The sequence below is a fragment of the Amphiprion ocellaris genome, chromosome 5, assembly GCF_022539595.1.
Source record: "Amphiprion ocellaris isolate individual 3 ecotype Okinawa chromosome 5, ASM2253959v1, whole genome shotgun sequence".
In the NCBI taxonomy this organism is placed as follows: Eukaryota; Metazoa; Chordata; class Actinopteri; family Pomacentridae; genus Amphiprion; species Amphiprion ocellaris.
In genome coordinates this window covers 4,686,886-4,712,092 of record NC_072770.1, presented here as the reverse complement: position 1 = coordinate 4,712,092, position 25,207 = coordinate 4,686,886, and the positions used below count along the sequence as shown (strand labels likewise).

Genomic DNA, 25,207 nt, shown 5'->3' with positions numbered 1-25,207 from the left:
ACATCCTATCTCCTCCTTGAGTATTACAACCAAAAAGAAGATATTTGCAAGTATTTGGCTCATCATGCAGTTTTATCATCACCATTTTCATGTCTCCCAAACAACCAACCATGCCCTTCATCACATGCACAGATTAATAGTGTTAACAGTGTCTTGCATATCATTTTTTTTTTTAATCCAATACTTTCCATATTGGTGTGAGTTACAGTTACATTGTCTCAGCAACAATGTGTTAGATGGTTAGACTGTCCTCTCTGGGGTTTATGGAGCACATCATAGCTTTCCATTGTTACATTCTCAAGCTATCAAAACAAAAATTAAAAAATGGGAGAGACTACAAATTAAAAAAAAAAGAAAAAAAGCAAAAGGAAGCTACGACTTTCATTCCATGAAACCCCCCTCCGCCATGGGGGGGCAGAGAACGTCAACGCGAACTATCCACCTACCGTAGAGCGGGAGTCCACCACAGTCAAGAAACACGAGGCACACACAAGACAGACACAAAGCGGAAAAAAGGAGGAGAGCAGAGAGAGGAAGAGATTCAACTCACAAGACACCAAACACACTACAAAAAAGAGAGGCAATCAACACCACCACCACCACCACCACCACAATTATGATGAGAAATGACACATTTGTTTTTAACAGAGGGCAATAAATTGACATTGTGAACACAAGCAATTCATTGTTTTAATTAACTGTCAGTCGAATGAGTGACAATCGAGGCTGATGTGAGCTGATTGGTTCTCAAATTAGTCATTTTTCAAACTGATTGTACTTTGCCTTCAAAATCTCTAAATATTTCTGCAGGATTTACATTTTTATCCCTTAACTTTGGTTATAAAACACAGCTTTTAGTACTTAGAACTTGACCATGAAATACCTTCACATCGCAGCGCTCATTATTCTCTGTCAGTTTGCAACAAAGTGTGTCATTTTTCACCACAGGCCACAATGGAATACGTCACACAGTTAAACAACCACAACCACAACATCAAGTAAATGGAGGGGAAGAGAGCTCTCCTTGTGTCCTCTACAGCCTGGGCTAAAAAAGCTGCTGGTAAAAGATCAAATTTAGTTAGCCACAGTCATATAATCAGAGAAATATTTGTTATAAATAATCAGAAAAATACAATATTAAATTGTTGTGGAAAAGAAGAAGCAAAATGTCACCCAAAACATCCTGTTAGCCTGACTTTTCAGCATGTAGGAAGCACGAGGCATCATACCTCGCCACCCTGCATGTTCTTCATGTTGAAGCCATCCTTGCCCTTCTTTCCTTTCTTGTTCTTCTTCTTCTTGCAGCAGCATTTTTTGATTATGCAGAAGCAGCAGGTGAGGATGAGCAATGCTGCCACCACAGCGATGGCAATCAAAGCCCACGGCGGCACTGTGAGTTACAAAACGACAGATGATAAATTGGGATTTACATGCAGCTTTGGTGTTACAACAAAACCTTAAACTTTGCATCAAAGAACATTTTGAATCTCACAAAGAATGTAGAATATATTGCAGCATTACTCACGTGGGATTTTATCAATTTCATTCAAGAATTTGCTCTTGATCTCCTCAAACATATCATTCTTGTTGATCTCTGTGTTGTTGGAGCCGGAGCTCTCCGGCGCAGAGGTGGACATGACTGCCGGTGTGGGGGCCATGGTCATGGTGGGGCCAGTGGTTGGCTCGGCCGCCGTCATGGCCTGCGGCTTTCTGAACAAGTTGAACTTCATTGTCAAAGACTAGATGCAGCGTCCCTGCCACACAAAGAGATCAGACACAAAGCAAGGATAAGCCACAATGCACCAGTTAAGTGTCATGACATTGATAAATGTTATAGATAGAATGGAATGGATGGATTTTTGTCGCTCGAATACTTAGAACAATATTGCATTGAAAACAATCATTGTCTCTTTGGGTTTTAGACAGATTAGTGGGATCAAAATTATTTATGAGAGAAATGTGAGGAAATGAGAACTAGTTCCAGCCCAAATTAAAAGCTTTAATGTCATTATACAGAAAATAAATCTTAAACTGCTCAGAAAAATGAAAATTCTGCTGATGACAATAATGTTATGGAATTCAAAGCACTAGAACACATGCTAAATAGACTTGGCTGTATGATGGAGTAAAAAAAATAATAATAATAAAGTTCAAAAATGTGAACTTTCCCAGCTTCATGAAGCAAATGTAATATGATGTAAAGTTTCTCTAGGTAAGTTATCTCAGCATTTCATGTTCATGCTTTGGATATCAATAGCAAGTAACTAATAAATATAGACACAAATCCCCAAGTGAGAAATCTAATACAGTGTAAAAGCCACAAAAGTTGAAACCAAAGTCATCCATTACGTTGATGATGTAAGAATTTCTGTGCTTGGAGACTGAGCTGGACCTGAAGTGATTATCCCTCCTCCTCTGAACGCAGTGATTTCCCACATCTTAATAGTTTTGTCTAAGAATTAAAGAAGTCTTCCTTGAAGAAAGCGAGAAGCCAGTTAGATCTGTACAGGTAAATGGTAACTTAAGTCTGATACCTTGACAGAATCATTTTTGCCTGTTAAATATGAAGATATAACCTGAAGATGGCTAGTTTTGCTCAGTGTAAACTTTGGAACTTAGGGAATGTGTGACTGGTTCCAGCTTAAAAAGTTCAGTTGCCTGTAAAAAAGTATCTTGCTGCTTTACCCTTTTGTTTTTCTCTGAATTACACAAATGAGATATAACATGTTAAATGCCAAGCTTTAGAGGTGCTTGGGATGGACATTGTTATGATTAGACAAAACCATTTTAGCTGTTACCAGTCCTTTATGGTACACAAAGAAAACTGTCACTGAGTTGTAGCTTCCTATTTACTATAAAGAGATAAGAGTGCTGGAAGTATTAATCTTGTCATCTAGCTTTAGACAAACAACAAATAACTTTCCCCATGTGACAAACTAATCATTTTACTTTTTACAGCATGAATTTTCTTGGCATCAACATGTATCTTGTTCCTGTATGCATATAAGAATGATTTATTATGAAGAGTATGTCTCTAATCAAAGACTAATAAACAAGTGTCTCCTCACAATGGTCCATCTTTAAACAGATGACTAAACCAATTTAACTCCCAGCCCCAAATGAACATTATATTATTTATTCTCTGCTTGCTCTTTGTATGACCATAAGTGACAGCAGCACACTATTAACATTTACTGCTGAGGTGTCCATGCTCTGGAATAATTGAGGGTTGCATTCTTGTAACAAAACAGAAAAAAACATGCTACACATAACTAAGTATTTTGACAATATCTGTCCACTTTTAATTAAATTAGAATCATCGACTCATACTCATACTGTGGTGTTGACAGAGGCAATTTTTCCTTCTTTTGGTGGTGATTTATCTGATCATTTAAAGCATATGGCAAGAGGCATACTGGGACTTTAAAGGTTTAAATACATATGATACATGTTTGGGAAATGTTAGTCTTCCCGGTGTTGTTGTCGGCACTGAACAGTGTGATTTGGATGCTGCATTTATGCTGTGGTGCTCCCCACCAGCTCAACATAGTGCTAAAGAATAATTGGCAACTTGACAGCCTTTTACTTGCTTTGCAGCTGTAATTTCTCAATGTTTTTTTGTTTTTGCTTCAGGGTGAAAATTCAAAAGAGAGAAGTGCTTTGACAAAAAATTCCAACTAATACTTTTTTTTTAAAGCAGCCAGAGACAATCTAACATGACTCACTCCTTTCTTTATTTCTCAGTACATCAGGCACAGTTTAATATTGTTGCTACTGCTGTAAAGTAATGTGGTGAGGTAGACATAATCTAATGAATCAAAATAATATGATTTTTTTTAAAACAAATTAATGTGAAATAAATGAACCAAACACTCAGAAATAAAAGACTAAACAAATTGTGTACATGAGTGCGTGAACGTGGGTGAGTACGTCATTACAGCTCTGAAATGTTCTGAACGATCAAATGGATTTTTTTTTATCTCTCTCTAAAAGCAGTGAAAAAGAAATGATCTGTCTCGCTTTTAAAGAAGATTTCTATCCAGTGTATGAACAAGCAAAGACAACAAGTGAGTGTGGAGTTTCACAGATTATAATACAAGAGTATGTGTGTCAAACTGGAGTGATATACAGCAGGTCTTTATCTGAAGATGTGACATGGTGCACAGTGCATGTGAGGATATCTGTATCACCAAACAAAAGCAAACCGTCAGCATATGACAAACACAATCATGATGTAACCTGATCTCCGTGGACTCACGGGCCACAGACTGATAAGTAGTGCATCTCAACATGTGGAGACTTAGCATAGACTTTCTTGGGTTGTAAGGTAGGATTTGTCATCCAATGCATGCTGTTCATATACTGTACAGTAGAGGCCTATGTGCTGTGGGCCAACAGATCATTGTTGCTAAGCAATCCTGATAGTCAGCTCTCCAGAATTTCTCAAAACCTGTCTATATCTGAAGTGACCAGCCAATCAAATAACCAGCTGGCTCAAGGCCATTGTCAAGTCACTGCCCAAGCGGAGAGAATGGGCATAATATGAATGCAGACTGCAATCACGGAGGTGTGATGTATGATGGTTAAGAATAAACTTTTAGTTACAGCATAGGTTCCTCCAAAAATACTGTAGAAACTGTATGTTTGTGCAGTTTCAAGAAATCATCACCTCTGACACGAACCATGTTAGTGGCTGTGGTGAAAAATTCAATGAATTCTGAACACTTATCCTGTGTGGAAATACCTCAGTAACTTTCATAACTTAACTAACCATATGTTTTTTGTTTGCATCCAGATCAGCAGTGATGACGAATGCAGCTGAATACAAATACACCAAAACATGTCCATGCCTTCTCCTCTTGTTTTAGTCTACCTTTTACCTCTGTGCCATTAGCACTCAGTCCTTATCTGCCTTTGATTTCTGCAGCTCATCACTGGCCAGCATCACCCAGGCATAAAAAAGGCTCTGACACATCCTCATTAACAATTATATGCAGGTACAGAAAATACAGTCACAGTGTGACCCTAGCTTGAAAATGCATAGAAGCTTCTGTAAGATAGCTATGATCTAGTTGTGCATTTTGATTACAGCCATGTCAAATAACTGCAATTTAATCTGCAAAAGATCTTCAAAACAAAACTCACCGGTCAGATGTGATATTCCCTCTCGTGAGGTGGCCCATCCAATATCAATAACTGTTTGGGCTACAGTTCCTTAGAGCTTTGGTAACATAGTCTGATCTCTCCCATAAGCAGAGACTGCAGTCTCCTCTCACTTCTCTCCACTGCAGCACTACACCCCTCCTCCTCCTCCTCCTTCTCCTCTTCCTCCCCCTCCTCTTTCCAATGCACACCATCTCCCCCATTTTCCACCCTCCCATCACACACCTCCCTACTCCCTCTCTATCTATTCCTCAATGTACTCATGCACGCAACCTCTTTACCTCTTTTCTCCATCTCCATCTCTCTCTCTCTCTCCCCCAACCTCATTTGTAATGCTGCTCACACAGCTGATTGCAGCATGCCACTCTGGTCTAGTATTGGAGGGCAGTTGTAAAAGATCAATATGCAGTCTGTGGGGTGAGGGGTATCTGAGTAAAGACACGGTTTGCACAGATCAGAGCTAGAGCGAACAAGCAAAGTATGCAGTAGAAGGCTGACAAACTCTTAAGGGTGCGCTGACGTTACCACATCAGCTGCACAAATGGCATTACACTGGGCTCATACAATTAATTGGATCCTAACAATTGATCTCAGATGCGTGATATAACCCTCTGGAGACGTCCCTCCTCGTTAAACCATTCAGAATCAACAGAACTGAGAAAGATCATGCCAACTTGTCTGCCTTTCACTGATCTCTCAGGGGACTGGTCTATGATAATTGGAAGTGAGCAGATTGTAAAGTATCTTCTCCAGCTACAATACAAATGAAATGCAGGCAACGGTGGTGCAGTAAAACCATTACATGTGATGTGTGACCAACAAATGCAGAACTGCATGTACAAGGCTCCATTATGAACATTTGGGGGACAACTGTAAATCCTAATAGCTTGGCCTTGTATGCATTTTGCATGATAAACTGGTTGCAAATGTCCAAGCTCCCTAATGCAGTTACTTTTGTACATATTGGAACCGTTTTCATTTCTAGCATTCAGTCTTTTCTCTGTGCTTTCTCCTAAAACCCTCTCTCCTTCTCTGCTCTCCTTGGGGAAATACCTTTCTATGTGCTCATGTTCAGCAAGCAGCTGTCAGACGCCTGTGTGAGGTAACTCCTCTCATGTGAGGTTACAGTGCAATTAGCTGCTTATGCCAGAGGAGGGCAGGAATCTCACACAAAACCGCTGCATCGCAGAGCATCCTCTCTCTCTTTTTCCATCAGTGCACTGCAAAGTTATGTTTTGAGACATTTGTCTCAATGGTTTCCCTCAGAATGTTTTTATCTGACAAATGCATTTAGCAACGGTCAACGTGACACAGACTACTCTTTCTAAATGTAAATATTAAGCTGCAACTTTATACAAAACTGTGCAAGATCATCAAGGTCTTATGCTTCAATAGGGTTGGATATTTTCACTTGCCTCTCATTAATTTTCTTGAAACAATAGAACAATTTTCTCTTTCAACAGACTTGCTTAACCTTTTCATTCTAGGGGGAATTGAGTGACTCCACAATCAAATTGAAAGTTAAAAACTTGAATAGAAGGTAAGTGAATCGGTTCTGAAGAATGAAATTATTTGGTATTGAAGAAGTGAAGCAGCAAGGTGAGGTTAGGTAGGTTATGTGACTGATTCAAGGTTTTATGAGTGAGCTAGTTTGAGGTTAAGGGTCTTGACAGATTGAGTCAAGCTTTTTACACTTGTAAATCTGAACTACAAGCTTCTTTAAATGTTAGGGGACTTTAAGCAAAAACAATGTTTTATAACATGTAAAGTAGTGAGCTTTAGAGTTAGAACAGCTGTGTCTTGATTTGATTTGATTTGGTGTTTGATTTATCTGCAACAGTTCTCAGATTCTTATTTTTACTGTACTTCTATTTGTTTCCTGGAGTAACAGGATGTGGTGACCCTGAGAGCTCAAGGCACTGCAGTTTAAGAAAATGCATAAAAACAGGCAAAGCATGAGTGAACTAAGAAAACACCTACACCAATCTGACAGCAGAAAGCTCAAGCAAATACTGAAATGCTCCAGGAAATAAAGAAATACTAAAACGTATTGCAGTGACTAAGAAAGCATTTTGTTTTGTTTTTCCCTTTTTAAATGTTATTTCTCTGTTTGCATGCACACAAATAGAAACTTAAATTTAGATTTGATTAAATTTATTCTTTTAAAAAAACAGCAGCTCTACCAGAGACATACACAAAATTTGTAACTTCAGAATAAAAGTCAGTAGCACCCTGACAGCATGTTTGTGGATGAGATTTTGTTTAAATAGATGGTACAGCTTTCTTTTTATATATTTCTCATTGCCCTGGACTTGGTCAGCTGACGTAACTACCTAATGCTCTCGATAAATCACCACTCTGCTCTTGAGTCAGCAGCTTTGGTCTCCAAAAGTGTATTGCAAGGTCACATTCCAGCTGCATTATTAAGCAAAGTGGTTACAGTACAGTACAACTGGTTCACTTGGATTCTCAGTGCATTGTGGGATGCTCCAGCTCGTCCCTGGCTCCTTCATTTTCTCATAAGCATGAGTGAATGAAGAAATGTTTCCCTCCCCCCTCTGTTAACCATCCTCACCACAGAGGATGAGTCAGGCCTGAGGACTGTGCTGCGTTGGGAGGTCGATAAGAGCAACACAACCACTATCAAAGCCCAAGATAATGAACATATGCAGAGAACAGCTGCTGCCAGTGTGTGCTCTGGTTGAGATGGCTTGTCTCCTCTGAGGCAGCAGAGGGGATGTGGAAAAGACTGCACCTCTCTCAGCTCCTGCAGGGAGTGCTGCAATGCAGGGGTGTAACAGAGAAACACGAAGCTTGAAGGCAGTTCGCCCAGCACTCAGCTACTCATACTCTGCCTCCATTTCCTGCCATGCCTTGTTTTACCTTTCCTTGCTGCTTTCATCTTTTACTTCTGTCACTGTAGACTTTTTCCTCTGAGCCATCTTTCTGAGTATCTCTCACACAAAAGCGCATCCTGTACACATTTGCACTCTCACACACACACACACACACACACACACACACACACACACACACACACACACACTTAAAGCACTGGCAATACTCTGGTCAGTCGTCACTGCAGCGTGGACACAGTAAACAGAAAGCACCATATGGTTGTGGTTGGCTCTGTACATCACTTGCAGTGTTTGGGTGTTTCAAAAGCAGCAGTTGGTCAGCAAGGTGACAGTGTGTGTGTCTCTTGTGCATGTGTGCCTGTAAACACTGGGGGCATTATTTTACAGAGCTCGGAGAGTGGGTGGAGGGTTGATGGAGAAGAACTTGTGTGCTCTGACAGCAGCTTTTCACTCTAACTGAATAACTGGCATGATGACACCACTGTGTCAATCTGCAAAGTGAAGGACAGGAGAGCAGGGACACCTCCATCAATGGCAACACAATCATGTGACATAAAACGACTCAAAACTGACAGAACTTCATGGCTTTGTTCCCAAAACAAAAGCAATTATCACAGCTTCTCTGGCAAAAACAAAAATAAAGCCATAAAGAAAGCTGGACCCAAACTGGGACTATTGTAGCTCATGTTAAGCTTATTTAATCCCTAAACCATCAGGACATCGGTTGAGTCTGTGTAGTTGTGTGGTCACCCTGAAATCTGAATGAAAGCTGCTAACATCAGATATTTTGACTTGTCATATAGCAGGAAAACAACATTAACATAATAGTTCAGGTACAACTGAGGATCTTATACACCCACACAGAGGTTGTAATTCACTCTAATTAAACCTATGCTTATGTTACAGTTGGCAGGTGCTATGCTGTGCTCATTTACCTCCATTTTCTCATAAGAATGATTAAGGTTGAATTGGACCCACATGTGCAGCAAACCAGACAGCAAAGGATGCACCACAGGGCTTCAAGCAAGGAAAAACCCTCTGCCTCAAATGTGTTTCAGGTTGAGAACAAAAACAGATGGTGGGATAAGACAGTGATTACCGGTTATTTGTTAGACACACCTACAAAGGTTTCATGAAATTTCTTTTAACCAATCACAATAATCTTGGGCAGAGCTGAACAAAGGATGCTGTGTCGTGTCTCTTCAAAATAGTGACTAGTGAATAGTTTAATTCTTTTTTTTGACCTTTTAGGCTTTAATATGTAGGACAGTGGAGTGAGATAGGGAAGTGGGGAGAAGAATGGTGGGAGGACCTGCAGCAAAGGGCCGTGGACAATCCATGACCACTGCACTGGAGCATATAGCCCCTATTTGTGGGTCACCAGCTCATCATGTTGCGCTACCAGACACCTGGCTGGTGGTGTTTATGTGGAACAAGCTCGGTCATTAAAATGGATAATCCACAAAAAGTAGCAGGTCTGTCGTACCACACTAATAAAATACTCAATCCAAATACTCAAAATTCAACTGAACAATTTCAGTGTGGTACATAACTGCCTTTTTCCCAGAGCTAAGTAGAGTTTGAAAACAGTAACACAGAGACAGAGGAAGGAGAAAGGAAAGTTGCCTGATATGAATGTCCAGTGGCAGGCTAAATAGACATCATTTTAGACAACTATTCAATCGAAACTTTTTATTCTATTAATTGCATCTGTGTTTCTCCTAGTATGATATGCCAAAATGTCTTCTGTACATGAAGATAACATTAAATGAATCAGAAATCCAGTCTAGACATTATTAATGTGGTAAATGACTATTCTAGCTGGAAATGGCTGATTTTTAATGGAATATCTCCATAGAGGTACAGAGGAACATTTCCAGCAACCATCACTCCTGTGTTCTAGTGCTACATTGTGTTAGCTAATGGTATTGAAAGGCTAATTGATGATTAGAAAACTCTTGTGCAGTTATGTTAACACATGAATAAAAGTATGAGTTTTCATGGAAAACATGAAATTGTCTCTAACTTTTGAATGGCAGTGTATATGTAAAGAGTTTGAACATTTCTGAGTTTCCTGCCACCAACTGATAGTATGAAAAAGACCATGTGACAGAGAAAGGCAGATCATTAAGTTTCTTGTAGATCCAGTTACACTGACAACAAAATGCTGAGAACAACACAAAGCGTGGCCCAATTTATGGGCCAATTCTTGAGCTATATCTTTAATTCATGAATACTGAGGGCATCAGAACAGGACGTAATCACATCAGACATTTTCAGATATCGTAGCACAGAACTAATAAGTTGAACAATGGCTCTGCTCTATTCAAGTATTCAGACAGTGTCACAACAGAGTCAACATGCACAATACCAAGCCACTAGAACAAATGGAGCTGAATTAAATTCGGTCATCATTCATTCATATTATTTACACCCATGCTTTCCTGCTGTGACAGTTAAAAATGTCTCTGGACACGTGATTCAGGTTTGAGTCCTCTATGATCTGCCAGTGAACAGCAACACACCTGTTGAAAATTACAGTCCTGTAATTTGTATTTCCTTTACTGAAAATACATTTTTAAAATGCATGGAACTAAACAGCAATTAGAACCATGTATGGCTATGTGGTATATGTAGTATGGAGATGCTGGATAGTGTGAAAATAAGAGCAGCAGGTGCAGATGAACCATAGGTTAAGACTGACCAGGTGGGATTAACCCTCCCAGATCCGTCATCTAAACTCAGCCAGGACTGTCTGCTCTAAGAAGGACTTTACTCTGAAATAATAACTGAAAAAACAACTTTTCAGACTATTTCTGTGAATAAAAATGTGACTTACATACCAATTTAGAAAAATGTACAGGTACTTTGTACATACCTGTAAGGAATCAGTAGTAAACACTTTTGCACCACAGTATATTACCACCTGCTTACATCATTATAGAAGTGAAAAACAATTCTAATCACAGGGCTAAAACTAACTTCAATAATTAAGTGCACAGCATCTTCCAACTAGATTTGCCCTGTGTTCCTCGATATACATTTGCCTAAAGGCAAACGACTGCAAGTATTATGCCCACAAACATTTCCCTACGGTGATGAGCAGTCACAAAGTATTTAAAAAACACAGAAAAAGTCACATCAAACCAAGAATTGGAAATCTTGACTTATGTAAGACAACATCACACAAAACTGTTTCCTAGAAATTACATTTATATTGTATTCATTTGGGTTTTTTTAACTGTTCATCTAATTGATGACAAGCTCAAGTTGTTTTTTTTTCATTTTTTGATGCTGAACAGGCTATACAAAGCACAAAACTTTGCCCTAAGACTCAGTCACAAGAAACAAACTTTGGTTAAGGTTAGTGAAAGATAATCATTATGTTGCCAAGGAACGTAGCAGAGCTATGTGACAATTGCTGTTGGTTTGTCTTTCTGTTCGCAAAAAAAAGCCAAAATCCTTAAACTAGAATCTGACACGCCAAATATTTACCTCGTGAGGTGTCAGAGATCACAAACTGAGCTAAAAAAAGTCAATATTTTATTAGGTGGCCAGAAATACTGCTGAAAATGAATGATAATGTTGCTTCGCAACTGCTGAATACGGAAATAAGCAACTCCTAAATGCTGAATTAAAAGGTGATGATTCTTCAGTGTTTACAACTTGTTTACAATTATCCTGCTGGTCCCAAATGCACCCAAAATAACATTTTTTGCAGATTAAACCAGGAAATGCCAGTAGCTAAGCGCAAACCCTAAAAACTAAAATAGTGCTGCTATGAAATCCAATATTTTGTCAGTGTGTGATTTAATGAAATATTTAGCACCTATTCCACAGCTTGCCAGAAATGTTAAATTACAAAGTTTCCTTATTATTTTAACGGAACACTTTACATGGATGGCATTCAGCTTCCTCTAAAATGTATTTGCTCTGGAGGATAAAGCTCATAATGTTGCAAAATGTTACACAAAATGGACCAAAGCACACAGGGTGCTTGGATTTCCTGATTTGAATGTTCGCCTATTGACCAGATAAGACTCACTTATTTGTCATTACAGAAATGGTTTTTCATTTATTTTGGTCATAGTGTGGGCCTATCTAAGAGGGGATCAGCATAACACAGGTCCTTTTCTGCCATCCCTTAAACTCCATAAACAAACATAAGGCAAACACAGATTAAGTCTGTACATCACAAGGTCTGAGACCATCTCCACAATTAACAAACACACAGATCTCCGTCCTCCTAGAGCTGAAAATAGCCTGACCGACAAGCACTAGATATTGGTGCATTTAGGGTGTGAGCAGAAGGAAGGGAGGAAGCGACATTTAGAGATAGAGAGGGTGGAAAAGAAGAGGAAGGGAACATCATACCCATAGTGAAGGATGGGTTGTCCAACTGCACAGATCTGAGGCAACATGACGAAGTAGTACTGAGTAAAGAGAAGCCAGAAGGGGCACTAATTCAGTAAGTAATTATCTGATCCTTCTGCACCGACTTCCTACATTTCCTTTAGCCTCCAAATCAGCTCTCTTCAAATTTCGCTGTAGACTCTTACTAATTAAAAAAGCAGTCATTTTTCTCCCACTTTCTGTGCTTCAATAAAATAATGGTACATTTGGAAGAAAGAGACTTTAAGGATATAATACTAAGGTAACTAGTCCAAAAGCCAGCAAAGAATTTAAGAGACAGATAAATCAGTCTATCCCCCATTTTCTGCTCCTGCAAATTTCCAGATTTGTCAAGGGCTTTTTGCTGGGAGGAGGGAAGACAAACAGGCATCATTAAGAAAGCCCTTCATCAGCAAATCCTCACAAACAGGTCTGTACTCTGCTTCAATACACTAAACAGCTGAAAGGTCCTCTGTGGTTTTTTTTGCGTTGTTGTAAGTGAACAAATACGTCATTTATAGTGACTGTAATTTACACCGGATCAATAGAAGTGATACTGCTGTAGTGTTGTTCTGAATTCTGTTGTTATTCAAGCCACTGCTTTCAGTCAGCTGACAGTGACTCAGAACGACCAGCAGGGAGCACTGTACCTGCACTCAGTATGTCATAGAAGTTAACACTGCTAGTTAGTTACAGTTTTTCTCAGTTGTTTTGGTACATTTCTCGAATCATCCTCGACATTTGCAAAACAGTAAGTGCATTTCTCAGAACAGTTCGTACAAATAGCAAAACACCATGGATTACCTGCAAAAGCCAGTCTCTTGCTCAAAATCCTTAGTTCATCTCTCAAAAGTAAATATCTGTGTCAATGATGATGTCAGTGTCATCAGAATGACCAGTCCTTGTGTCATTGTGTGGATCAGACAGATTGCTTAGTCGTGTTGTCATTATAACATTGTTCTCTGGAGGGATGTTCTGATGGAAACTGTGACTAAATTTTTGATGACAATTATTGTAAATTGCAAGCTACACTTTAGTGTATATGGGAGATTGATTGTAGGAGACTGGACAAGATTCACATTTACATTTTTACTGTTTGTGCTGTAATTTGTTGACAGACCACGTCATTGCGATCCAGAAGGGAAAACTGTACATGCAGTGCTGTAGGAATTACAGTGCAGTCTTCCTACACCTCCTGACGTTCCTGTCTGTTGGGCCACAAATTCTCATCTACATCATGAATATCTTCTCTTGCTTGTTTGAGCAATTTCAGAAAATCCTAATCCTTCACACATTTCCCTTTGTTTGAGAAAGTCAACGGATCAAAGCAATTTACCAGTTAAGGACAGATGTAGAAAAAAGTCTAATGGAAATGTATAGAAATATCCTTGACATATTATGACAACTTGTTCAACCTTTTTGCATGTAAACACTTATATGATGAACTAATGCCTAAATGTTGTGAAGGGTGAGACTATTCAACAGAGACCCATGATGATACATTTTGATCAACATGACAAAAGCAGTTGATAAAATGTAGGAAACAGCAGAGAATTGTACAGAATCATTTGCATGGATGAACCAAAGCATCTGCAACTTGTTCAAAGAAATGAGAAACTGCTTTTTTGATGTGTACAAGTGACACAATGATGTGAAGATTGAACAAGTAGTTTAGAGAATTTCAATTCTGATCTGAGAAATGTACCAAAGTGACTGAGAAAAACTGTAAGACAATTTTACCTACATCAAAAACTTCAGTTCCTACAATTTGAGTGTTGAAATTACAAAAAGAAAAACACTCAGAGAGCGCAGTACTCCGCCAAGGCTGTTCAGTCGCATCATTTCTGACGGATGGAATCTTGAAAAAGCCGTGGCTGAAATCACAGCACTATAGAATGTGGCCATTTAATATTGATGTACCCACAAACAAAATGACTTTGCACTGAGCACAGGTGTGTGTTCTGCATGTGTACGTTATGTATGGATCCTGAATCGCGTGACCTAAATATGTAGCTGAGCGAAGCGAATTGATGGGACTCAGAAACACGCTCACAATTTAATCAGTTGTTCCTTGTATCATTTCCAACGGGTAAGTCCTGATAAGCCCGCAGAGGTCAATTTGTAGCAGGATCACAATCGCGATTGTTGGCAGGCAGCTGATGTAGTGTTCACTTGTTGTCATAGTTACAGTCTCCTTTCCCAGAAAATTTCATCCAAGTCCGTTTGTCTGTTTTTGAGTAATGTTATTAACAGACAGACAAATCGTCACATAACTCCGCCGTTCCTTGGTGGAGTAATTATTTCAGTTAAATGTTAAGCCTACTGCTCTTAGGGTCAGAGTGACTAGACTACACCACCTTACTGTACATATGGTTGTTAAAACTAACTCCACCTCAAGAAAATTCAGCATTTGTGATGTGTCACTATTGCGATCATATCACTTGCATAAAATGTTCATTGCTTTTACTTTTGATATTTTGAAGTTAATTTTGTTAGTCTTACATTTTCAATTTTACTGTGAGGATGTTAAAGATCTTAATGCTTTGTACAAGGGGGGTCTCAAGGAACAAACCACACAAGCTGAGGTAACTGCTATGTATTGTGTTTGTACTTCTCTGAAAAGCTGAAATTCTTCCTTCACCTGTATACTCGAGGAGGTGGAGAGACACATTCAGTACACAAACTAACCAGTTGATTGTTGCAGTTAAACCTGTACTTAAACATTTTAATTTACCCCTGAAGCACTCAAAATTGATCAGCTTAATGCTAATGATCTTAATACATTTACAGTTATCATTTATCTACTGTGATATGAAGATCAAAAGTTAAGTGCTAATCAGCTAGTCACTAACTTTGTCATTGGTGAGGAGTAGGTAGGTTTATCCAACTTTTTTGCTGCCTGGAAATGACTCTGAAAGCGGTGAAACCAAAGCAGATACTGATATGCTCGCTGCGGGGATATAAGCAATGATTAGTTCCACTATTAATCAATCTGCAGATCATTTTCTAGATAAATCAACACTTTGGTCTATGAAACGTCAAAAAAACAGCTAAGGAAGCTCATTACAGTGACACTTCAAAATGTATTCTCCAACAAACCGCCAAAAACACAACAATACTGAATTTACAATGCAGAGATACAATTAGAGAAAGCAAAAAATCCTCAGCAAATCCTCAGGATATCTTTACATGAAAAATGACTGAATATGTTCATCAATTATCATCAAAATAGCTGATTAATTTTCTATATATCAACTAATTACTTATGTAATCTCTAGTTCAGTAAATCTGATACTAATACTTTCACTCAACTTAAATGACATCTAGCATTTCCTCATCTCCCTGTTGTTACTCCCACCTGTATTGCAGATGTTTGTAGATTTCCTCAGGGAGGGCCTCAGAAGATTTAGCACCTGTTTCAATCTCCTCACTGACCACAGAAAGCTCTGAACACTTGATGGCTTGTTGATTATGTTGCTACCAGACTGAGTGCAGTTCAGGCAAATGGGGCCAGAGATTCAATACCTGAGCTACAGAATGATAGACTTCTGATTATAGGCAAGCCATATGTAGAAAGCTATTCTACAGTATCCTCAGGACAGTAATGTGTTGTACTGATAGCATTCACACTGCAACACCAGCAAAGACGTCAGTTCACAGGGAAACCATCAAAGTCTGTGAAACATATCCCTTGACTTCACTGTGAGGAAAAGCTGTCGAAATGTATCTCAACACAAAAACTTCATCAAATGTCAGTCTGTGAACTCTGCTGTGCAAAGGCCAATGCATACTCTACACGTGTGAGAAATAAATGAAAAACATCATTTTAAGTGTGCATTGATGCACCCAACCTCCTGTGAGTTAGCATCTAGGATTATAGGCAGCAAGGAAAGCCTCCCATTTCATGAGCCATCAAGCAGCAAAAGTGCTCTGGGCATGAACACTTCTCCTGAGGAGGAGCTGTAATGTGGAAACCTCCAGACTAAAGAAACAACTGTCTCCTGCCAGCAATTAAGCATTAGGAATATTCTGATTTTGTCAATCAAGTTTACTCTTTCCAAGTCAATGAACAGGCCTTCTCATGACATGCAGTGAATTATATACTGACCAGTGAGAGAAAACAAAATGTTCTGGGAGGTTTGGGAGACTGTATAAGCATAAATACTGTATCATTGGTCTAATGTGGATGGAGACTTGTGCCTCATTGCTTTTGCTTTTGATATTTACAGGTTCGTGTCGTTTGTCATGCATGAGCAATTTTACCATGAGGATGTTTACTTACAATGGGGGACTTTCAAATGGTTAGACTGGCACTTTTACCAAAGTAAAGGATCTTAATGCGTCTTACAAAGGTGATCTCAAGGAATAGAGCACACAAAATGAGGTAACTACGATGTATTGCGTTTGTACTTCTCTTGAAATGGGAAACTCTTCCTTCACCTCTATCAGAGCAGGTGGAGAGACACACATTCAGTACACAAACCAATCAGCTGATTGTTGCAGCTAAATGTGGCACTTAAACATATTAATTTACCCTTAAAGCACTCAAAATTGATTAGCTTAAAAACATTGATCTCATTCACGGGACTGCAGAGGCAGATAATTTACAATCAAGTCTACTCTTTCCAAGCCAGTGAATAGGCCTTATCATGACATACAGTGAAATATATATACTGACCAAAGAGGGTTAACAAAATTTTCTGGGAGGTTGCAAAAGCATAAATACTATATCATTGGTCTAATGTGGATGGAGACCTGTGAGCTCATTTAACAACACAGTAAAACAAGAAAAGCGCTCAGAGACTGCAGTAGTCCGCCAAGGTTGCTCAGTCGTTGTATAATTTCCAACGGATAAAATTTTGTTTTTTTAAGTTATTTTTTTGGCCCTAGGTAAGTAAAGAGGCAGACAGGAAAGCGGAGAGCAGAATGGGGGGAGGACCTGCAGTAAAGGGCCGTGAGCTGGAATCAAAAACAGGCTACTGGGTTGGGGACTCCAGCTTCTGTCACCTGCTCAACTTGTTGAGCTATCTGGGCGTCCAACGGATAAAATGTTTAAACAATTCATGGGATCCCAATCATGTGATCGTCAGCAGGCAGCTGACATAGTGTTTAGTTGTAGTCATAGTTACAGTGACGCCGTGCTGCAATCTCGCAATGATATGAAAATCCTTAACAAAACCGTGGATCCAGACTATAAGCTGCATCACTGCCAAAATCTAATCACTTGGTCCTTGTGTCATTTCTGACCCTCCCTGAAAATTTAATCCAGATCCATTAATCTGTTTTTCAGTAATGTTGCAAACTGACAAACAGAAAGACAGACAAACCAACGCCAATCATCACGTAACTCCTTGGTGCAGAAATAACAAGACTGAGTCCACAGCCAGGCTACTAGGCCTGTGAAGCTGTAATTAGGCACAGTGGTGCATCAAACTAAATGCTAACATCAGCATACAAAGAAGTTGCCTATGACTGTCATGCATTGATTTGAACTACTGAAAAACCAATCAAGACGGTAGTTTATAGAAACAATGATTGGACTGTGACCATTTCATTTCGCTGGTTAGTCAGCCGGTAACTGTCAAAGCAAAGCAGAGACTGATGGGAATGTAAGCAGTGTTTTAGGGATTTGGTCATAAACTAAATTATAGGACAAGGTGAAACTTTGATGGTGCCAGCTGAAAAGCCAGGGAATCTGCAAGTTATTACCAGAGGAATGGGATGTCTGTACCAAATTTCATGGCAAGCTACTTAATAGTTGCTCAGACATTTAGCTTAAAACCACAAATGTGAATCTCATGTGGCACTAAAGGAAAAGTCAGAGCATTTTCAGTATTACTATGATAGTTTCAAAACAATGAATGTCTTGACCAAATTTTGAGCCAATTCATGTTTTAGATTTCTGAGATATTTTACAGGATGAGTGAAAACTTACACTTGTTGGTGCTGCAAAATCAGGAGATTTCATCACGAGCACACCATAAATGCTTTTAAAAATGTATTGGCAGTCCATTAAATATTAGTCGAGATTCTTCTGTTGGGACCAAAGTGGACTGACAGACGTACTGCCAGGCCCAAGTAGCTGCTACACCTGCAGTAAAGCTAAAAATGATGATGTTTTGTCAAGGAGCCAACATACGTCTCTTACAAAGAGACACCCAATAATATAATTGTATCCAAGAGATGCAATGCTGACTTCATCACAAGACAGCAAGCACAGGCTGCAAAAGTGTGTGACTAATCCTCTGGCAGTGTGCAGCCAAATGCAACTTCAGCAAGAAAAATCAACCTTATATGCCAGTTGATGTTTTTCTCTTTAGCTCAGGGGTGTCAAACATAAGGCCCACAGACCAAAACCGGCCCACTGGAGCATCCTATCTGACCCACAGGACGACTATGCAATGAATAAAATTGTAAATTAATAAATAATAAATAATTTCTAGATCTTGACAAGTTGTTTTGATCAGAAAGTAAACACTAGACTGTTCAGTTCCAGATGCATGTGACTAAATGTTGTTGTGCCTTTATAGAAACACTGTGATCTGTAAGTTGTAATGTGTAAATGATAAACTGAGGCAAAACTTATTTTCTTAAGAAATTTCAGATTGTTCATAATGTTTCGTGAAAAGATAGTTCCTTAAATGTGAACATTGTCAGAATGTACTTTCTTGCTATAAAACAAAAGGAAACATTTGGAGCTGTGGTTGTTTATAGGTTATTATGCTGTGATTTTACTGATGTGGCCCACATGAGATCAAATTGGGCTGAATGTAGCCCCTGAACTAAGATGAGTTTGACACCCCTGCTGTAGATTGTTAGAAAAATATTAATACAACTTTAATACAGCATTGCTTTTTAGGAAATATCTACTGTTATACAACTTTGTACTCTTACAATTGTTTTCTTGTTCTAGCTCACCCTTTTTTCAATTAGTCACACAAGCCACTTAATCATGACTATCCCAACAGTTAATTAACAAAAGTACAAAAGAGATGAAAGTATTGGCATTTTAGGTGCATTTTAGTAAATACTATGCCTAAACATGCTCTCTTATTGCATGATCAGGTGACACCTTCCATTTTCTCTCTGCCTCATGACGATATTACCTTGAACATCTAGTGCGCCTCAGTGCACCAGTGTGTCAGCAGGGCTAACTTTGTGTGCGTTCTGACAAATTGTAGCTACACACCCCATGGTTCACCTTTGCTGATGTCAAAAGGAAATCCTCCCTTGGCACGCACACTGAGGAGTGTCCCAGTCATGTACTCATAACACCCCTGGGGACTACAGAAACCACTGCATCACCTGATCTGTTCACAGCACTGCATCACAATCAGCCCAGGAACACACAGTACAAACAAAGATCCGACTCAGATCTGTGACTTAAAAGAAAATCTTTCTTAATTGATTAGAAAAACAGAGACACGTCCACAAGGAAGGTGTCTGTGAGGACAAATGAAGAGAATGTGCTGCCTACAGCGCAAGAAAATAAAACAAATTTCACACTGAAGAGTAATCACTGTCCATCAGAGGCTGTAATGCGCAAAAATGTAAAAGCATGTCAGTAAGATTTGCATCTTTCACCACCTTCTGCTGCAGTCAGCGAGGGAATAATTTACTAAAATGCATTTATAGAAAACGTTGCAATGGACTGGATAAATTTGCGGGCTTAACAGGACGATTCATTTGTGAGCTCTGCAGACTCTTATCTGGGCCTTTTACTCTTGCTGGCTCAGCAAATTTGACTTTGCATGCACTCCCTCCTTGTTTTTACTGTCTAACAGTGAGCCATTATCTTTCAGAAGACACGACAAACTAAAAAAATAATGAAGAATCATGGATGGAAACGAATGAAAATCAGTTAAATGCCAATTTAATACAATTTCATATGCATAAGGAAAATGTTTATTTCTGTGCATTAAAAAAAATGAAATATCTCTCACCTTCAATCAATGTCTATGTATCTACATTGAAATCATGCAGCGTGAAGTGTCTCTAAAGTACTGGAAATCTCCTTTTTAAGTTCTGCAATCACACATACATCCTTGTTTTTGTTATGTAACATTACACTGCAGCACTACACGAGGACTTACCGGCATGCTCTAAAAGTGCCACTCTGCCACATTCGCTATTACTGTAAGACTGTCTGCATTAAACTGAGAGGCCACTGGCAAAACACTGTCTGCTCTAATTACCCCTGAGCCATTTATTCTCTTTTTCTCTCTGCAGAGCTTTTTTCCACATTCAAGCAGGATGTGTGTAATGAGGTAGGTGCCTCTGTGACAAGCAGCCACTAAGCAAAGCCTCAGTAACAGATGTTGCTGTCTTGGACAGGAAGGAAGTAAAAAAGCAGCTTACCTTGAGGAGAGATGGTCTGCCTCCTAAACAAGAAGTGGAAGCAGAGAACAGGGTCAGATATGCTCTTGACAGGATGAAAAATGAAAAAAAAAATCTTAACAATCTGTTCTTTGGCTCATCCCACCCTCAAAAGACATTGCAAAAAACAAACAACAACAAAAAAAAAACTAGCAGGTCCCAGTATCGCCTAGGGATGTTATTTTCCAAGAAGACACTCACAAACAAGACTTTTCTTGGCTCAATATGCTGCTGAGACGTGCTCAGATCAGGCAGAGAGGAGAGGAATCACTCACACAGATTATCATTGTTCTAACACACTGAAATCAGCACAAGCATCAGAGCCGGTGCAGTTCCACTGCTGTATTTCCCGGCACGGTTCGCTCATTGGCTGAGTGGCCACTCAATAAAATCCCTCCCTGTCACCAACTGGGTAGGGAGGGGGTTAGATTTTCTTTGGTGCACTAACAACTGTGCTCCTCCTCTTTTCTTCCTTGCTCTATCATTTTTTCTCCCAGTATATCCAGCAGGGAGTGCTGAGCTATGAGAATTAGACGCAGGAGGAAAGGGAGGAAGAGAGAAAGAGAGGGAGGGAAAGGAGATGTAAAACGAAGGAGAAGGATGAGTGATGAAAAAAGAAGGAGAAGGATGAGTGATGAAAAAAGAAGGAGAAGGATGAGTGATGAAAAGAGGTAAAGATGGTAACCAGCAGTCTGCAGTGGCTCTGACAGAGCTGGATTTTAGGTCCTGTGCCTCCCTGCTGCAGAAACTCTGCAGGAACTGGAGTGCAGTGAGGTGTGAGGACCAGAGAGGATAGAAGAAGAGAGGGGAGGAGGTGAAGTGAAGAGGGGAGGATGGGTGAGGGGGTGTTACCCGTCTGCTTGGGCTGTTTTTGCTGCAGTATAGAGGCAGGCAGAACGCAGATGGGAAGTTGTGTTTTTTTTCTCCCTCTCTCTTCGCCAGCAGCAGTTTATGTGAAGCTCCAGCAGAAAAGGCAACTAGTTCCTCCCTTCCTTGTTCACAGGCATCTAATATGTATCTGGTGAATAATTTAAAAGAGCAGAAGGTGGGACAAGCAGCTGGGAGACAGAGATCTAAACAAAAAAGTGTAAAAGTCCAGCAGTCAAAAGCTGTATGTTACAGTGGGATTTATGTAGAGCATCTATGTAGCTGGATGCTCCCTGCAGATAAAACATCCAGTTTAACAACATGTTTGATTGCCATTTCTTTAAGAGTTGGTCATATCAGAGGAGATAGATGAGAAGAAAACGAGCTAATGAAAGAGTCTGACAGTTTGGGGTGGTTTCTGTTGTTACTTTTTTCCTTGCTTCTCACAAAACAATCTAGTGTCTCAGTTCTAAATTGAATTAAATCGACTTAATGAAGTCTCATTCTGCCATCTGCAATCAATAGAGAGCCTGACTTCCAACACTGGACAGCTGGAAAGAGCTGCATCACACACCAGGACAGGTTTCTCCAGAGAAATCCCTGCAATCTGTGGTTGGTTTGTGAGAATTACTATGTGAAGCATAAAATAAATAGTTTTTGGGGACAGCATTTGCCCCAAACAGCACTAAATGTTTTCATAAAAGAAGAAACGGCACAAAAAACAATCCCTTTGCCTGTACATAAAAGCATACCTCCTTAACTGGCAGAATCTTGGGCAAATGAAAAGTGTGCTTAAACAGTCAATCCAGCGGATTTAGCGGTGGAACATTTGTTAATGAAAAGCAACGACAGGACACTGGTGTGAGTGCCAGTTTCACCATTACACTTATTAAACCTTCTGGGAACATTGCCAGAAGTCTGCAGCACATGGGCAGCCAGGCTCCCTCCAAGAGGGTCACACCACTTCACTGCCTTTGGTGTTACCTTCACATAGCAGTGACCAGGCAGTGTTCAGAGCATTACCAACAATTAGAGCAGCAAACACCAGATGACTCAGAGATGCTGCATCGCTAAAGCATCCTGGACTTTTACATAACTTCACTCGAGGGTGAGAGTGATGGAGAGAAAACTTTTGACAGAATACAATGATTCATCCAGAGGATATTCTGTGATTGCCTCATACTGAACTTCCATCCATCCATTATCTATACACCGCTTATTCCTCACTAGGGTCGCGGGGGGGGGGGGGGGGGGTGCGGGGGGCTGGAGTCTATCCCAGCTGACTCGGGCGAAGGTAGGGGACACCCTGGAGAGGTCGCCAGTCTGTCGCAGGGCTACATATATAGACAAACAATCACTCTCACATTCACACCTACGGGCAATTTAGGATGATCAATTAACCTGAGCATATTTTTGGACTGTGGGAGGAAGCCGGAGTACCCGGAGAAAACCCACGCATACACAGGGAGAACATGCAAACTCCATGCAGAAAGATCCCGGGAAAGCCGGGACGCGAACCAGGGACCTTCTTGCTGCAAGGCGAAAGTGCTAACCACTACACCACTGTGCAGCCCTCATACTGAACTTTATAGCAATAAATTGTAATAGATGAAAGAGAGGCACAGATGTAATTCAGCGTGAAGATTAGAGGTGAAATATGTGCCTGAAACAGCTGTGTAGGTCTGGTTTCATAAAAGTGAAGCAGGGAATCTAATGAGTCTCATACACAAAATGACGTATGATGTAAAAGTAAAACCACAAGACAAACTACAAGAGCACAGCTGGATTAGAAAGTCTATGAAGCTGAATTTAGATACAGCAGTGTTTTGAGCTAAAAATTCTGAACAATAATATGCTTTCAAAGGCAATGTGAACATGATTATGTTTAGCTATGGACTGTATATAAAAGATGGACGTAGTCTCCTGCTCTGAACAGTGAATGCAAATATAAATCTCCTTTTTTGGTATTGTTGTTGTCATTGATGTCTCTTGTAATTGTGTGAACTTTTTTTTTAATCAACATAATATTTTAAATAATAATTAGTATGCATGGAACATGTGTCCCACAACAACCCTATTAGCATAACCTTTTTAGCTGGTAGAAGAAGAAGAAAACAATGAATCACATGATACACTGGATTTTTTTTAAATTTTTTTATTTTTATATATATATATATATATATATGTGTGTGTGTGTGTGTGTGTGTGTGTGTGTGTGTATGTGTTTCCAACAGAAGTTAGCTTGTTCACCACTAGCGTGTTGTTATTCATTTTTACCAGATCTTCACAAGTCCCAGGACTCCATTGTAGCCTAGCCTAACGTTAATTATTGATACCTTCTGCTAAGCACCTGTGCTACACTCTCCTCACCTTCATCAGTCTCTTCCTCACCATGTCCACCATCACGACTTCAGTGGCCCACGGAGACTTAACAGGGTCCTGCAGCTAAAATGTCAGGCATTTTTTCCACATTTTGTCTTTGCCCTTAGCTTTTTCACTTATACCGTTTGACATTAGGATTTGTTGTTTCCTGCAGACTGTCTGATTAATTAACTAACTGAACCCAAAGAGCCAAAGAGGGAGGGCTTTAAAGATGTGACTGGGACAACAAAATGTTACTTAATAAAAATGTGAGCTATTTACCTTGTGTGTGTGTGTGTTTTGTTTTTGTTAATTAAAATGAAATAAACAAACCAATGAAATAACAAAAAACACAGATGGGCATGTTTGTATCCAAAATATGTTAACAACAGATTACCATTTCACCCCACTGTTGTTGTACTTGAGGATATCTATGAATACATTTACATATTTATAAGCTATTTGCATATAAATACCGTTTTTAAAAAAAACCTAACGGCAGTTGATACTGTAGGCTCAGTGTTGTGTTCGAACTTTAGTTCAAAGGCATAAAGTAGGAAAAGTTTCAATCAGTTTCCCTCTACTGGTAATACAGTTCTGTTTAATATATGCACTTATATTATACACCAGTGATTTAATAATGGCATTTCTTAATTGGGGGTTTGAAACCTTTTCAGTGCAGGATCTAAATTAGACAGGAAGTCTCTTGCTCCATGACCCTATTGCAGCATGTCAGCATCCAGGGACCTACTAGAAGTAGGCCTGAGACCCATTATGGCTCATAGCCCACAGGTTAAAGCTGCACAAATTATGCAAGGAGCTCTAAATGGCAGACAAGCACAAGAGAATATCTGGGAGAAGGTATTTAAACTAAATCAGCAATTGACTGCATTGATGTCTTCTTTTCTGAAATGTGTGGTTTTTTTGGATTTTGTGGTAACATCTTATGAATGGACTTAACACGTGACGCGATCCTACCATTTTTAGAGTCTGCAGATGTAGTTGCTTTAGTTAAACACAAGAGGACGCCACATTCAAAGAGTCTACTTTTTGGTTATAATTGCTTTTCTTTCGCTCAAATTGCAGTGCTGGTTTATTCATTCTGCTTTAGATCCTTAGTATTTCTATACAGTAAGGATGTCCACTACTGAAAAACATAATGTCATCATTATCCTGATAATACAATCAAA

General features: G+C 39.5%; 1 protein-coding gene across 4 annotated transcripts in view; it reads right to left on the bottom strand.

Annotated features, from left to right (window-relative positions):
• LOC111569776 (synaptotagmin-2) overlaps nucleotides 1–21,477 on the bottom strand; it is a 32,034-nt gene extending 10,557 nt beyond the window's left edge. The window contains exons 1-4 of one of the 4 annotated variants that reach the window (XM_035949014.2): nucleotides 21,065–21,477; nucleotides 20,772–20,794; nucleotides 1,526–1,754; nucleotides 1,230–1,390 (exon numbers count right to left, since the gene is read on the bottom strand). In XM_035949014.2, the coding sequence (XP_035804907.1) occupies nucleotides 1,230–1,390; nucleotides 1,526–1,730 (366 nt within the window). In that variant the 5' untranslated portion in view covers nucleotides 1,731–1,754; nucleotides 20,772–20,794; nucleotides 21,065–21,477. Of the gene's footprint in view, nucleotides 1–1,229; nucleotides 1,391–1,525; nucleotides 1,755–5,145; nucleotides 5,298–20,771; nucleotides 20,795–20,990 lie in introns of those variants that run through there. The other 3 variants (XM_023272127.3, XM_023272129.3, XM_023272128.3) reach the window with 3 other exon arrangements.
• Between the last annotated feature and the right edge of the window lie 3,730 nt (nucleotides 21,478–25,207).